Genomic DNA, 17,238 nt, shown 5'->3' on the forward strand with positions numbered 1-17,238 from the left:
GCCTCATTACAGGTCCTCCAGGTGGCAGATAAAGGGGGTTTTTTGGAGTTAGATGAAGAAATAAGACCAATTACACTCTGCCATGGGAGGGGTACAGACAACATGTTACATATTTAAAGGGTTCCCAAAAATCAGCTTTTTAGACATTATCCAGATGTGTCTCGGTATATTGGCCTTTTTCTATGTCAATAGACCTAAGTCACTTTTGAACACACTTTTTGCCGCCCTTTTGTATGATTTTTATTAAGACCTTCTGCAACATTTTTTTCACTATTAAGAAGAGAATTCGACTGAATTGGCCCAAGAAATAGACTGAAACTGATGTTATTACTTCCCAGAAACGTACATTATCTTCATGAAATGTCAGAATTTAATTCATTTATTATTACTTAATTGAGCAAAATTAAAGTTGCTTACAAGACATTAAGGTTACATCTATACCATCAACACCCTATTGGTTTATTTTACATTTTCATCACAGACTTTAGATGGTTGTTCTTCTGTTAGCTTTGCCTAATGAGCCAAAAATCTAGTCCTGGACTGTGTGGACCTGTTCAGACTCAATAATTCATAAGCAGGTGTAAAGATATTTAATATGTAAGAAGTACGTAGACGGAACTGCACAAGAAAGCAGTAGCACTGCAGCTAAACTAAACTGATATAAGTATAGTTTTCTAAACTAAACTAAACTTTTCTAAACTAAAACCAGGTTACCAAATGTAGGGCAAACATGTAATGCAGTAGTGAACATATAATGTAAAGGCTGCAACTAACAATTACTTTCATTACCAATTCCTCTTTTGATTGATCAACTGTTTAGCCTATAAAATGTAATAAATTTTTGATCATTTCTAGAATAACAACAACTGCCCTTAAATTGAGTCTTTAAAATGCTGGTTTTATCCAACAACAGCACAAAACTCAAATATATTCATTTTAAAATAATAAAAAGTAAAGAAAAGCTGCAAATCTATTATTATATTACTATATTTGAGATGCACAAAGTGGAACTGATGTACTATTAAAAATGTAACATTACTGTAATGGCACTGTAATAGTACATCTCACTGAAAAATGAAATAATAATAGTATTGATTTGCCTTTCTTTGGCCTAGAACCAATACTTTTGTAGTCTTCACAGTTGCACAGTGTTGAAATGCTGAACCCAATGTCACTGCACCATCAATAAAACAGTGCAAAAGCAACTTTGAGAAGATAAACTCGTTGCCCTGGACTATGACCTTCTCTGTGGATAAATATTTGAATTATTTAAATTATTATTACACATACTCTAGAGAAAAACTGGAGCCAATTAAGAAAAGTGAGCGCTCTATTAAAACGCAGCTTTCAGTACTCCAGTGTTTTGTCTTATCTTTGATGTAGCCCAAATGGACTGAGCAGCTAAATTAACAGCCACGAGACTAAATTGCAACACTCACAGATGGAACCAAATCTTCTTTGATGTGGCTGTTTCATGTTTAATGGCTGATGATTTTTAAAACCTTAATCAAAAGAGGAGTATGATATAGCACAGTATAATCCATCCTTTTTGGAGCACTTACTGCTGAAATACTTGTAATCAAGCTTTTTTTTTTTTTTTCTTGACCGGTGCTTCTTTGTTCCCCTGATCATCACTCCCAGCCAATCATTTCAGTTCTAAAATACACACACAGCATATAGACTCTGCAGGGTATGTGCGATTAAGGGTCTAAACACAGATGGCTTTCATATGTCCTGCTACAAAGAGATGGGGGTGGTGCCTGGGTTGCCATGGGAGATGGTACCTCAGACACAGACTGCTGGCTCATGAATATAAAGTAGGGAGGGGTAACATGCTTTTCATTCTCTCTCTCTCTCTCTGCATGTGTGAATGAACTCATCCTGGTTTAGTAACATGAAGTTGGCTTGAGGCCACAGGGAGACACCCTTAAAAAAGAAATCGATTCCCAGTTTGTGCTAGCATAGCAAAAAAAAAAAAAAAAAAAAAACTCTTCTTGGCACCTAATCCAAACACTCTCCACCCTACAACCTGCCACCCCTCACCACCAAAACACATCCCTCTTTTCAGCCTTCAACTCCCCACCCCCCAATAAGTGAGGACAGTATCTGCAGCCTCTCCTCATCTTGTCCTGGTCAGATCTCCAGGATCTGAAGCCTGCAGCAATAAAAATGCAGAGTACTTATGGGCATCACAGATGGGACGTCTGGGAATGTTTTATGGAAATGCCAAGATACCAACAGTCTATGATGATGAGATATTCAAGTTGAATCTACATTAAAACAATTCCTGCAAAATTGATCTCATTAACTCCTGCATGAATTAAGGTCATTTGTGCAGACATCAACACTCTCCAGAGATTTATTTTGGTGATTCTTTAACCTTTCCTCACTAAAAGTTTGCTGCTTGCCTTAAATGACCTGAGCAATTAATCGCTGATCGTAAAAGGTAAATAATGTTCTGTCCCCTATCCCCTAATTAATTCACAGACTAATTGTTTATTCAAAATATAATAATACTGATTTGTCTTTGGTTTTTAGCCTTCATAGAGTAGGCAAAAATTAAATAAATAAAAAACAAAGCACTATATTTTATCTCAGTCCACCTTAGGTAAATACAGAGGAGTTGTTGAGATGTAGTCACAAAGGCCCTGAGGTGCAGGTGGGGTTTTAAAGGTGTCCAAAAAATTGTATATATGTACTGTCCAACAATAGGCCTGAACATATGGTATTTTCTGCATATGCAAACTACCATCACACATCCACCCTCCAAGTGGGGTGACTATGTGCACACACTCACACAGTCAGAAGTGCAAGATTTGTCAGCCACATACAGTAGCACTCTTGAGCATCACATCTTAGCATGTGAAATTTAAATTTGGTGCTTTGTTTTGCTCAAAACTGCAGCTCGTACTGAAGCCTGTTTAAATAATTTATTTTAAATAAGACACTTTAAAACCAGTTCAGCCGGAAAAGGTGAGGTGACAAGTGCAGTGTGTTCAGAACATGATTAGTTACTGTCCTGTGTAACTTTTTCTGGCTTGGCAGGAGAGGGACAGATGGATTTACCATATGGCGAACAGGAGCCATGCCGACTCTCTATCCCAATACACCACCTCCATCTGATCGTGAGGTTTTCTATCAATTTCAACAGATGAACATCTAGTATAAGGGGTGCATTTCAAGGCTCGAGGATTGACTAAAAGGTGTTTTATAAAGAGTGATATGTGGTTGATTCAGCATATAACAAGCAAATGACTGAGCATACAAGTTACTAAAACTCAGAATGAGCTATTTTCTTTGTGTTGATTCATAGAACACATGGAGATGTTGTCGCAGCAGACATCTGTGCGCCAGTCAAACAAAAGTTGTACGAAAGACTGAGTACATGTCAAAAAGATAAAGAGATACATAGGCTGTGAGTGCAATAGAGACAGAGATGCACCGAGAGAAGCAGGAGAGACAGTAAATGTGGACCATTCCCCATGGGGAGCAGACATCCAGAGCTCAGTGCTGACAAACTGACAGTCACCGCTGGGCACGAGGGTAGAGCTGTCCCAACAATATTAAGCCAATACCAGCTCTACCACTGAGTATCACAATATAAATATGTGTAATCAAAGGTCTCTCAATAATCCTATCAATAAAGTCAGTATGGCTCCTTTTAACTATTAATAAACCAGCCTTTATGTTTTCTATGAAAAATCTGCACTTGTAAAGTAACCAGAGCTGTTAGATAAATATAAGATGAGAATAATATGGGCTAAAACAATTAAGTAAAGTTCAGATATCTCAAAATTGCACTTTGAAAGGAATTGTTTTACTAGTGTCATCTGAGTTATAGAGACAATCTGTTCCTCTGCTGTCATATAATATTTCATTGTTTACCAAAATTAAAACTAAAATATATAAAATGTATTTCTGAGTTACTGGACAAGAGTCCCCCCAGCCCTTGTAACATAAAAAGGTCTTTTATTCAGTGCAAAATTTATTTGAAATGTTGTCTGTAAGTAAAATCAATTACTTTTTCTTAGTGTTATATACTGTATGTGACAAAAGCTGATGCTTTAGCTGTATTTTTAAAGTTTTATATAGAACTAGAATTTTTTTACTGGACATACATACAAAAATGAAACTAGTGGAGAATCTCTTGCAATTTTTATGTGTATTTTACATCACTGTGTGTGTACGTGTACAACCAAAAAAGGTGACTAAGATACTCCGAAGAGGAGTGCTGCAGCATTGCCTTTAGTCAAAATATCTCGCTCACTGTCTCTTTCTTATTTCTTGAATAATTCAGACTTTCCAATAAACGCTGGAGAAGAGTGATGGAGGCAGAAGAGAGATGAAGAAGAGAGAGGGATAAAGACAAAATGACAGAAATAAACCCAACAGTTCTGTCTTCTATTCTTCTTATTTTTCTTCAATTTCACATTCAAAATGCTCTATTGATTTTATTAACTTCAAATGTACTCTTCTTTTCATTATTATATTACTGTGATATGGCAATTACAATGCAAACCATTACAAACTAATTGTTTCCTCTTTTTCACAGTTTCACTTCAGACAATAAAATTACTACTAATGTAATTACAATTATTTTACCAGCTATTGTGTTTTTATCCTTCTTGCTCCGCTTCTATAAGGCTGTACCTGGCTTATTGTCATTTAATTATTATTAAAAACGTCTTTATTAATCTTACTCATGTATGCCAGTTCAGCGCTACTACCACATCCATGTGTCATATGCAAATGTCCACACAAGCCCCTGACCTCTCTATATTGTCTCCTTTTGTCCCCTTACTGATTAACATCAGACACACATTTTGTCAGGACATTTTAATTAGAGCAAGAAAGTCAAACACACACACACACACACACACACACACACACACACACACACACACACACACACACACACACACACACACACACACACACACACACACACACTCTCTCTCTCTCTCTCTCTCTCTCTCACATATCAGAGTATCAGTGGCTGTTCACTTATGCTTAAGGTGGCTTTAGACAGTCTCAGATCTGTCCTTTTGTTCTGACCAGAATGCCTGTAATTGTTATTATCTAATTAGCAGTCTGTTCTGCTGTCCTCTGGCCTGTAGCCCAGCAAATCCCTCTGTCCTGAGACCTGTGTGCCACACTCAGGCCTCATTAAGAAAAGTGGGATCTGTAACAGATCCAGGTTTTTTCTCAACAATTACTGACACATGTATGGATAATAACTATTCTATGTATTATCTGCTGTGCACACAGTCTTTTAGCCAAATATTTCCCAACTAGCAAACAGTGTAGCCCCCTAAATGCAGGGTACATGACTCAATCCTTAGCACCTCCAGGCTACATGTCAAAGTGTCTTTGAGCAAGATACTGAACCCCATTATTGCTCTCCTGTACATATACAGCAAATGCTCAGTTTTGTTATAATAATCTCCTGATTATTTTGTCAATTCATGGATTAATTGCTGTGTCTTTAATATGTCAGAAATACAGAAAAATTATGACATTAAACATCTGATAGATACTAACCAATATATCAAAGGAGAGTACTAAACCTTAGTACTGTGGATATGGGTTGCATGTGGTTGCATAAGTGTGTACACCCTCTTATAACAGAGGCTCAACAGTGACATTACAAATAACTGAATGTCCCTCCAAAATTGATGAAAAGACGAGAAGAAAACTGGTCAGGGAGGCTGCCAAGAGGCCTCCGGCAACATTAATGGACCTTCAGGAATTTCTGGCAAGTACTGGATGTGACACAGTACATGTGACAACAATATCCAGTATTATTCAGATATAAGGGCTATGGGGTAGGGTGGCAAGACGGAAAAACATCCAAGCCTGGCTAAATTTAGCAAAAACACATTTGAAGCCTCCTAAAAGCATGTGGGAAAATGTGGGGATTATGAATAGTTCCATATACCAGTCAATATTAGTACAAAACCTTCAGGCTTCTGCTAGATACCTGAAGATGAAGAGGAACTAAATGTTTCAGTATAACAACAACCCAAAGCATAGATCCAAATCAACAAAATCTGGCTTCACCAGAAAATTATTGAAGTTTTGAAATGGGCCAGACCTGAATCCAATTTAGAATCTGTGAGGTAATCTGAAGAGGGCTGTGCACAGGAGATGCCCTCGCAATCTGACAGATGTTTTTAGTGTTTTTGCAAATAAGAGTGAAAAATATTACCAAGTCAAGATGTGCCATGCTTTCAGACTCCTACCTAAGAAGACTAAGTGCTGTAATAAAATCAAAATGTTCTTTAAAAAAGTATTATTTAAAGGATTACATACCACATTATTTTAGTTTTTTTTATTTGTACTCTTGAAAAATAATAATAAACAATTTTTTTTTCAAAAGAAAACAATCAGTTGCCAAATAATCTTCTGTTGATTAACAATTATAATAACTCCCCTTTAGAAGAACCTGCACCAGCGCCTACAAAGTACATACTTTTTCATGTAAGGGTACTTACATTGCTGCTGCCCTGTCCTCCAGGTTCAATCATGTAGGTGTGATTGCCATCGAAAAACATCCCACTGAAAGAGAGACACGGGGAGGGGAGAGAGCACATATCAGCACCAATTTCTGTTGTTTTATTCATCACTAAATGGAATAATGTATCTGAATCCAACACCTCCTCAGTGGCCAGTGTGACAGATTGGCCATTTTAATGTTGCCCAGGTGGGTTATTGTATTATTGTAGTCTTTGTCAGAATAATGACCAAAATGCAATAAAAAAAAAATCTACTCATGGCTTGGATGCATGATAATGTAACAATAAAACTTTGAAATAGTTGACCGCAGTGACTCAGATGTGTCTGAAAGGGAGGTATTTTGTAAACAAAATTGGTACAACTCCTCATGATCCTCCATGATCTGTGATGACACACACGTTCGGTATTATGGTAACAGACTGACAGATTGGCCATTTTAATGTTGCCCAGAGGGGTTATTGTATTATTGTAGTATTTATAATAAAAATAAACGTAATTTTTAACAAAACCCTCTACTGTCCTCATGGCTTTTTTGGCATAAGTGTCCAAGGGATGTATAAAACAAAAGGTCATCCAAACATTTCACAGAATCCTTCACACACAGCAAAACTGAAAGGTCATCTGAGGATTTTATCTGTGGAACAATAAGACTTTAGACTAGTTGTCGACAGTGACTCAGATGTGTCTGAAAGGGAGATATTTTGTAAAAAAAAAAAACTGGTACAACCCCTCATGATCCTCCATGATCTGTGATGACACACAAATCATTTTTAACTGGCAGTCATTTTTAAAAGTCATACATCAATAGCTCAAATAGGAGCTGGCTGAAGGTCTTCTTGTCTCCACCTGCATGCGCACATGTGCACATAAAAGAACATCATCCATTAATCAACTTTATCTGAAGCTTTTAGGAGATTGGTTGGGTCAAACTGTAAAGTCAGAAGGCTTTACCCTTCTGCAAATACTGTACATACAATCTGTCCTTTCTCTTCCAATTCTCTAAGCTTCTTTTCGGCCTCTCTTTGGCATCAACCCACAGATTTCACCTTTAATGCCCTGCATTCTGGTCCAACATTGCACTTAACAGCAGATTATACAGAGCTGGATATTTTCCCTGGACGTTAAGGTGGAGACCAAGAGCAGAGCTAAAAGAACATAAGTACTGTATATGTATTTACCAGATGCACACAAATATAACTACAATGCAAAAAATGCTGGGCTCTAAGTGCTGAATGTGTCCAAAAGAAACTGTTTGGTCTTGTTCAACGTGTTGTTATACACTAAAAGGAGATCTTAACTGGAGCGTTGTTCACTCATCAATTGCACTCAATTTTATTTCTATACCACCAAATTACAACAGATCACAAGGCATGCTACAGTGTCTAAGGTTTAAGACTATACAAAATATAACATATCAACACAGACTTAGTGGGGAGTGAAAACAGCACAGCTGGCTAAGCCAGAGCTCATTTTATCTAATTTATTAACTGCCAGGTAGTTAATCCATTAATGTATATCACAATTTAATAGGTTATTATACTTAATTATAAGAATTTAAATTCACAAAGCTAAACTAAATCATGTCAAATAAATTGTGTAGAGTAAATAATTAAAAAAAAAACTTTCCATGCACAGTAGGGGAGTAAAAGTTAAATTAACATAAAATGTAAATAATCAAGTTAAGCACAAGTATCTAAAAAAACACTTCAAAGGTACAGCATGTGAGTAAAGGTACTTTCCACCTGATGTTTAGTCTAATCGTTTTTCAATCATGTTTCCATTTTAGTCGGATGCACAGAACTTGAATGATACTTTAAACAGGAACCTGAGTCAATAGTGAGTTGTCCATGTCTCATATGATGAATGCAGCACTATTGCTCTGTGTAGAGCTAATAGCCTATTGCATTGCAGGGTAAAGTTTCTGAGTGTGTGTGTGTGTGTGCATGTGTTCGTGTGTATTTAAGAGAGACAGGAGTGTATATGTATGTGTGTGTGTGTGTGTTTGAGAAGAGAGACGGAAAGAATAGAGAGCAGGATGTTGGTATTATGGTAAACACCTGACTAAGCATAAGGGAAACACTCTCTCCTAATGTCTAACCCCCCGACACCAGTACAATCCCTTAACTCCCTCTGTTTCTGTGTGTGTGAACTCACACAAGTATGAGTGTGTGGAGGACATATTATGGGTGTATCACTGCCTCCATCATAATGTCATATTGTGTATTTCTTTCCACATTCAAAAAAAGCAATAAAAAACCCCCCAAACTCCTAGAAAGCGTTTTTCGTTGTTTTATTCATCACTAAATGGAATAATGTATCAGAATCCAACTTCTCCTCAGATGTCAGTGTGACAGATTGGCTATTTTAATGTTGCCCAGAGGGGTTATTGTATTATTGTAGTATTTATAATAAAAATAAACGTAATTTTTAACAAAACCCTCTACTGTCCTCATGGCTTTTTTGGCATAAGTGTCTAAGGGATGTATAAACAAAAAGGTCATCCAAACATTGCACAGAATCCTTCACACACAGCAAAACTGAAAGGTCATCTGAAGATTTTATCTGTGGAACAATAAGACTTTAGACTAGTTGACTGCAGTGACTCAGATGTGTCTGAAAGGGAGATATTTTGTAAAAAGAAACTGGTAAAAACCCCTCGTGATCCTCCATGATCTGTGATGACACACACATCATTTTGAACTGGCAGTCATTTTTAAAAGTCAGACATCAATAGCTCAAATAGCAGCTGGCTGAAGGTCTTCTTGTCTGGAGGACAGGATGTTTGTTATTATGGTAAACAACTGACTAAGCATAAGGGAAACACTCTCTCCTAATGTGTAACCCCCCGACTCCAATACAATCCCTTAACTCTCTGTCTCTTTGTGTGTGTGGACATATTATGACATATTATGGTTGTATCTCTGTCTCCATCATAATGGCAGATTGTGTATTTTTTTTTTCCACATTCACAAAAAGCACCGGGACACCAAACTTAGCAGTTCCACTACAGGAAAAACAGATCATGTCAACAGACGTCTTGGCTATGCTTAAATGACAATTATCTTACATTTTCTCTCATTTGTGAATTATGGTCGTACACCTTGAATCTTGTTGTATAAAGCCAGACTATGTGCTTGGACCCTGCTTGTGGCTTGCAGCTATATTTCAACAGTTATTAGAGCTAAATATTAATTACTAGGACAACACACAGACTTTGTTTACTGATATAGTGCTATACACTTTGCTTTCTTTCCCTTTTACCATTACTTTTTAAGACACCTAAATAATTAATGTAAAAACAGCAAGTGCTAAATATACATAGAAGTATGACCAGAGCAGCATATGTTTTTTATCTTACATTCACAGTTTGGGAATAAAATAAATGTTTTCTTTCAGGAAATGTGTGCAAGCAACTGTGAAAAAAACTGTGATACATGTGCATATTTTATAGTTAATAATTAATAGCTGCTTTTTTAAGCAAGTACAATAGTTTTATTGTCTGCACACAGTAACATTCACTAACACAATACACTGTATATGTACAATGGATATGCAATTCTCCAAGTAGGTTTTATGATTATGACCCATCTCTCTGACAGAACACTGCTTTGGAGAACAAACTAAAAATAACAACACTAGGAAAAGAAGGAAAGAAAACAGAAGAGAAGATGAGACGAGAAACAGAAAGAAAATAAAAAAAGATGTCTGAGCAGCAGCTGTCTTCGTGAATGATAACCTGTGTACCGAAAAACGCAGGGAGATGTAGAAGGGCTGGATAAAACTAATTACACTGACCTAATGGATAAGTGGGAGCAAGATCCAAGACCAGGAAACAAAGAGGCAGCAGAAACATAAAACACACACACACATAAAAAGTCATATACACAAAATATTTGTACTTACTGTAATCCATGACAGGATGAAAGAGCCACAAAGGAGTGAGGAATGTCCCTGACCTTTCCCTGATAGTAGCAGTGCTCACCTCCCTGTGAACAAAACACAAACACACAGATATTAAGATCATATAGGAGGTTGCCTCCTAAATTGTCTCATACACTCACAGGCTGAAATATTCCACTTGCTACATTCATTTCCATATTCCATCAGGAAAATAGTCCAGAGCAATAAATCACTCAGAATTTAATTGCACACACAAGTGCAAGCATTATGCGATATGTGCACATATTGTGCTTTTATGTGTGTGTGATATTTTGCACTTTGAACTTAATTCATTCATATTGCATCATTTGTGTGCTAACTGCGCTGTGACGTCGTCCCTTCTTAGCATCATCGGTCACTTTTAAAAATTGATTCCATCTTTGTCACTGTTCACTGTGAACCTCTCATTCCTCATCTTCACTCTTTATCTCCTTCTCTCTATATGCGTGTGCACTGTATGCCTCTTCTGCTTTCTTTGAGTGTAAACACACATTTATTTTCTATAGACGTGTATGATGTCTAAGTGTCTAAGTGCTCTGCAGGCCACCTCTTCCTGGTCCATTTCTTGCTGCCTAACAGCCATTAGGCAGGAAGCCAGTCTCCCTGAGGAAACACAGCTTTTATCAGAGGATCAATTTCTGCTGTACAGTCTGATGTTGTGCAAAGCAACGCATTGCTACATCCACTCGTTCCACCAGTCTTCTCTGTGGACTTCATCACAATCCAGTGTGTGAGGATGAACATAGATATCTGTTGTTTTAGGCTACCTGGCTACAAGTAAGTCATTATGCTGCTATAATGGTCTGCACTACGATGGGAAGACTTTCCACAAGATTTTACAACTTGGCTGCAGGGATTCGCTTGAATTCAGTCACAACTATGTTAGTAAGGTCAAGCGCTGTTGTTGGGTGATAAAGCCTGGCATGCAGTCCATGTTGCAAGTCATCCCAGAGGTTGGCTGGAAGGGGTTGATGTCAGGGCTCTGAGCAAGCCAGTCAAGTGTCAAGTAAGAAAATGTCTTCATTGGCTCGACTTTTTACATGGGGGAACTGTCATGCTGAAACAAACAGGGGAAAACAGCTAGCCTGACTCAAGATACTGTATAACATGTTAATTTGTGAGCTTTAATAGTGACATTTTCCACTATTAACTAATAGTGTTTTCCACTGCTCACTCTTAAATATCATTCTAGAGTCTGATTCTAAAAAACTAGAGGCATATCATACTAACCCTGGTTTATTCTATGTCTATTTCCACGCTATGACTTCCAAAATGGCCAGAACTGACAAACAAGCCTAAATCAAACAAGCAAGACAGCGGTAGAACATATGACTGTGGCGCAACAATGGAATTTAGTCAGATAAACTCAGATGGAGATGGAGATGAAGGAAGGGGTTGGATAAAGAGAGTTGTAGTGACTGTGAGATGAAGAGACAGAGTGAGAGCTATTTATAAGTGGTGCTGTGCTCTACTATCCCAATGTCTCTCCTCCTCCTGACGCCCTGAACCTTCTGCTCCACTTCTCTTGAAAGCAAGAAACCAGTGATGTGGGCACATCCTCAGAATGTGTATTGCTAATTTGACCTGATCTGTAATCTCCTTAGACTTATCTAAGAGTAATTAATCATCTGATCTGGACAACACAATGCACAATAAAAATGTTAAGGTCAGACAGTTGATAAGCAAGTAGGACACTGACTCTGAATGTCTAAAATATGAAATCTAAAAAGGGCTGCATTGAGTTTGTGAATAATACATATATAAAATGGATGTAGTACATGATGTACACTCACTGGCTACTTTATTAGCTACACCTGTACAATCTAATGCAATACAATAGAGAAGCTCTGCCATGAATACTACTTTTACAAGGTTGCAATTTCTCAGTTTGTGTTTGAACTTTTAGAAAGTTTCCACTATATGTTCATTATTATTATTGAGGTCAGTGTGGGTGGTGAAGTCCCAGTAATTGATTCCAACCCAATTACTATATTAGTCTAGTGTCATATAGTCAAATAGTGTGAGTAAGTTTTAAATGGTATATGGAGCTGTGTCTTAAGTATGTATGTATATTAAGTATGTTAATATGATTTTGCATTAACTACCATATGTTCTTATGAACCACAGTTAAACTTACAGATTTCAGTAAAACCAGTAAAACTAAATCTTTCTGCATTTTTACTCAAACTAACCAATACGCTAGAACTGCTATGACATTTTGTTTTACATACTACTTGTACTACTTATGTAGTACCTGAGCAGAGACAAGTCTGCAGTCAACCTATCACAGCAGCAGCTGTGCTACAACTGACACTCTGACCTCTACAGTGAGCCAAGCAACAGGAGCTTGTCTCATATTAGCCTTCCTGAAGTGCAGCTATTAATAAACAACAATAATGTTATTCTGGATATTCATCTACAGTACAAGGTGAATTAATTCACACATCGCTTTTGTAATTAATTCCATAATTATGAGTGCCCATATCATACATTATATGGTGTAATAATGAGGATCATTCTCTGAAGTATCTAATATGTCACTAATCTGCTACTTAGCTACATAAATCATGACCATTTTAATCCCCTCACTTATGTGATATAACGTGGTGCCTCAGTGGGTGTTCTGTAACTGAAGTGCAGATTTTTGGAGGATTATCACAGCAATCTTAATCTCATTTTAGTCGAAGGTTTAGGCTACAGCTAAAAAGAAAGTGCATGGCTAGATCAGGCTGCAATTTCTCTCTGTGTGCAAACTAATTCAGTGATTAACCAATCACTGTACATGCACAGTACATTTTTTAGTTGGGTAAACATCCACATCAAACCAAATAAAAGCTATATAAAACATTTGTACAATGTTCTACAACTGGTGCCAACATGTGATCTGTATCTGTAGACAACTATTTAATCCATTGTTGATAACAGCAGCTGAAAGACTGTTCGATCTGCACAGTTTATATTTGAGCTTGTTGACATTGTCACAGTGGAGAGGAGACTATCTCCAGATGTAGTTTGGCTGCCTGATGGTGCTTCAGATGCCAAATGTTCTACATGAATTTACACAATGCATAGCATGCTTTTATCCCTATCCACATAACAGGTTATATATGTCATGGGTTTGTCAGAGGTGAATGGGATCTTATTAATGTCAACTGCTGAGCGTCATGAAAACACTGTAGCTTCCATAGTAAAGGTAAATAATTGCTAACGTATATTCGTGAGCACGAGGAGTGATGATTTGCAGCATCTTACATTGGTGACGACAGTCTTCCCTTTCTCTGTCAAATGCCTCTCCATGTACCCCGAAGACAGGAGATCACTGTGAATAGAGAAGAAAGGAAAAAAGAATCAAAGTTAGAAAATTTGTGATTTTCATTCAAGTGTCACTCAGTTATTTGAGTATGATTGTATTTTATAGGATGACTCTATTCTGTCTTGGCAGCACAAAAAGCTTCAGAGCATAAGCTGGGCTAATTATGACCCGCATAGTGGGACAAGGCTATTTCCAGCCCACAAACTCACACAAACACAATTATACAAATCTAGTCTTCTAGCAAATGTCTAGTGTGTGCATTTCTATCAGAGCACTCACAAGGAGGACAACTGAAGGTCAGAAGCAGTGAAACAAGTGATACAGGCAGAATAGGAGGGAGGCAGAAATAAAATTGAGAGAGTAAGGGAGAGAAAGTGTGTGTAAATAAGAGTAATAAGGGAAGTGTGTGCTTTCTCAGCAAAGCTGGACCCAGGAATCCCAACAGAGATACACACTGCAGGACAGAGATGTATGAGCAGCCACACACACAAGTGCACACAAACAAGCATGCACGCACATGCACGCACACACAAAAGCATATCAATAGGAAGTCTTTCTGTCTTCAGTTTATTTCAAAATATGATAAAGTTAAAACTTTTAGTCTTTTATTCCCACTAATTTGCAACCTGCACATGGACACACATTCACACGTATATAAACATAAAGAAATATGTGAGTGTGCTTGCAATGGCACAGACAACAGTGATACGAGGCTTTAATATGCAAACAAACCGAAACAGCATACAGTGTCTGAGCTGCCCACTCACCACACTGAACTAGAGAGCAATCAATCAACTCCAACCTCCTGTCAACTCTAGCGATTGAGACGACACTAGTAGGTGGCATGGATTTTCACCTTGTACACTCAAACAAAGAAATGAGCCTCTTTTCCAGTGTCATACAAACTGCTGGGGCTCAGTGATGGATGAAGAGTGTGGGTGAAAATGGAGGACAGTGATAAGGCAAATGTATAAATAAGGCACTTAAGTACTGAGCTCCATCACTCAGTACTTTATTGCTGTCCTATCCTGTTTGCCGCAGAGCTTATTAACATCTGCTAAAGATGTAATTATCTGAAAACTAGTTACAGATAAATATTTTGTTTCTAAACAGCTGGACACTGTATCGTGTATTTGCTGAAGACTACTTTCTACCAATCGGATTTACTCATTTTACGCTTACTCAGACCTCATGACAGGAAAAGATCATCATATTATCTCAACCAGACAATGGGGTTTTGTTCTTAAGTAATGCTATCAACACTTATCTGGGTTCACGAAGCATCCTGAGTTTTCTGAACACTCAGTTCTCATAGATAAAGGTAACACCTGTTTTAAGGTTCAGCTGAGTCAGCACAAAATGTTAAACAGTCACAATGTTAAATTTCTTCTACAGTGACTTGAATGTTTGTGATGGTACCATTAAAAAAGAGGTTTGAGATGTAAGATATATGCTGCCATTAAGACAACATGTATTTCTGGAGGTCAGTGTGACCACAGATTGTTGAGCAGCTGACATTGTGGATCCAGCAGGAAATGATTTTTGTTTGAACTCTAATATTTGAAAACTTTTTATTTTCATTACATTTGTGAAAGAGAAGAGTTATGGTCTCCAGTCTTAAGGCATTACATCAGCTAGCAAACATCTACATGTTGTTTGTTTTTTGTTTTTTTCTTAATTGACCAGAGTGCCCACTCACTACTCTTACCAGAGGTTTTCCAAAAACCTCAATCTGATTAAATATTTTCAATAGAAACTACACACAATGTCTTCATCAGAGAAAAGATAAAATCCAGACAAACACAAGAGTCCTGCAAGGAATCCAACTTTCATGAAGGCAACATATCCCACTGCAGTAAAAAGAGGTGCTGAATCCATTTTGGAGAAAGTTATTAATGGAGTTATTTAATTTTATGGTAATATTTAGTCTGCACCTTATTGTTATGCATAAAATGTGTACAGTAGGCTAAGGCATATGGTTTGAATATACCTTGACAAACACTGAATATTCTATTATTTATACTGAATAGTTTTTAATATTCTACTATTATACTGATTAGTGTTTTTTTCCTCCGAACCCTGTTAATGTCTTGAATTAATTAAAAGCTGTGCGGCACCAATCTGCCTTTTCTCACTGCTTGATCGGGACTAATCGTTAACACCACCACATTTCAATGTACACTGCCACTGGACAACAGCGGTAACCAGCTTCATTACCACGCTAAGCCACGATAATCAGAAAATAAAATTTATAAGGTGGACAAAATATAAAAAAACACTGATGCAACAGAAAAATACAGACAGAAATTCTCCTGCTATAACTGCTAATAACACTGGATTGTGTAACTAAGGTAATATCAACTCAAGGTCCATTAACCAGTGGTTCTTTCAACCACATGAAGCATGAAAGCTCAGAAAAAAGCTGGTAAGTGTACCTTGATTTGTTTATTTTGTCACACCAGGATTAAGCATTAATGTAGACGCTTTCAGTGGAGCAGCATTTTTACCTACCAAAAACACATCAGACAGACGTTTTTAAAGCAACATGAGAAGATGAACAGCAGCTAAAAAGAACCCAAATCACTCGAGGAAACCGTGGTTACATTATATAACAACACGTACAGTCAGTTACTCAGTAGGAATAATGGTGATCTACTTGTGTTATATTAATATATCTATCAGAACCATTTTTGCAGCATTCATTGATTCAAAATATTGATTCTGTTAAACCCTTGACATTTAACTAATAGTTTTAGAAATAAATGTTCTTTCTTGCCAAGTTAGATGAGTAAGATCACACTACTTGTGCCTTAATGCTTAACTTAGCATAAAACTGGAATGTGGGAGAAACATTTAACCTGGTTCTGTCCAAAATACAGTATATATACACACAACATGTGGAGGTGTATAGTTAGGTAAGGTAGCATATGGACCAGCCTATATTTACCATTTTAAAAACTGATAACCTTGACAAAAGGACAAATTGCTGAAAGGCAAATCTGATATTTTAATGAGTAATAATAAATCGGACAGCAAGACATAATATTGTTATTGATGGATATGTTTAACTATTAACTGAGCTATCTTTCATGAAGTTAAGGTTTTCCAAAGATGATATATTGTACAGTACATTATTCAAATGAAACCCCTGACGTCTGCATGCGCACATTCATGTGCACGTAGGGCAAAAAAGGCTGCTTCCTAAGATGACTAATGGGCAGTTTGTTCTAGCAATAAAAAAACACGGAGAGAAAGAGGAGAGACAGGGAGATAAAATGGAAAGGAGGAGAGAATGGCTGTCAAGGGAGGAATAATGAGACGGAAGAAAGGAAAGAGGCAGTGAAAGTTACAGAAAGAAAGGAGAACATAGTTTAGAGCCCCACCGGCTATCCCATCATGCACAGCAATAAAAAACACCTGATCTGATGATGTCTTAACAGGCATCCTCCATTTGCCACACTTCACACCTT

General features: G+C 37.3%; 1 protein-coding gene across 4 annotated transcripts in view; it reads right to left on the reverse strand.

Moving 5' to 3' along the window:
* The window catches only part of adam22 (ADAM metallopeptidase domain 22), a 52,370-nt gene that overhangs the window by 22,851 nt on the left and 12,281 nt on the right, over positions 1-17,238 (reverse strand). For all 4 annotated transcript variants that reach the window (XM_026371053.1, XM_026371050.1, XM_026371051.1 and 1 more), the window contains exons 4-6: positions 13,708-13,774; positions 10,420-10,502; positions 6,495-6,558 (exon numbers count right to left, since the gene is read on the reverse strand). In XM_026371053.1, the coding sequence (XP_026226838.1) occupies positions 6,495-6,558; positions 10,420-10,502; positions 13,708-13,774 (214 nt within the window). The remainder of the gene's footprint in view (positions 1-6,494; positions 6,559-10,419; positions 10,503-13,707; positions 13,775-17,238) is intronic.

Source organism: Anabas testudineus, chromosome 16, assembly GCF_900324465.2.
Source record: "Anabas testudineus chromosome 16, fAnaTes1.2, whole genome shotgun sequence".
NCBI classification, from domain to species: Eukaryota; Metazoa; Chordata; class Actinopteri; order Anabantiformes; family Anabantidae; genus Anabas; species Anabas testudineus.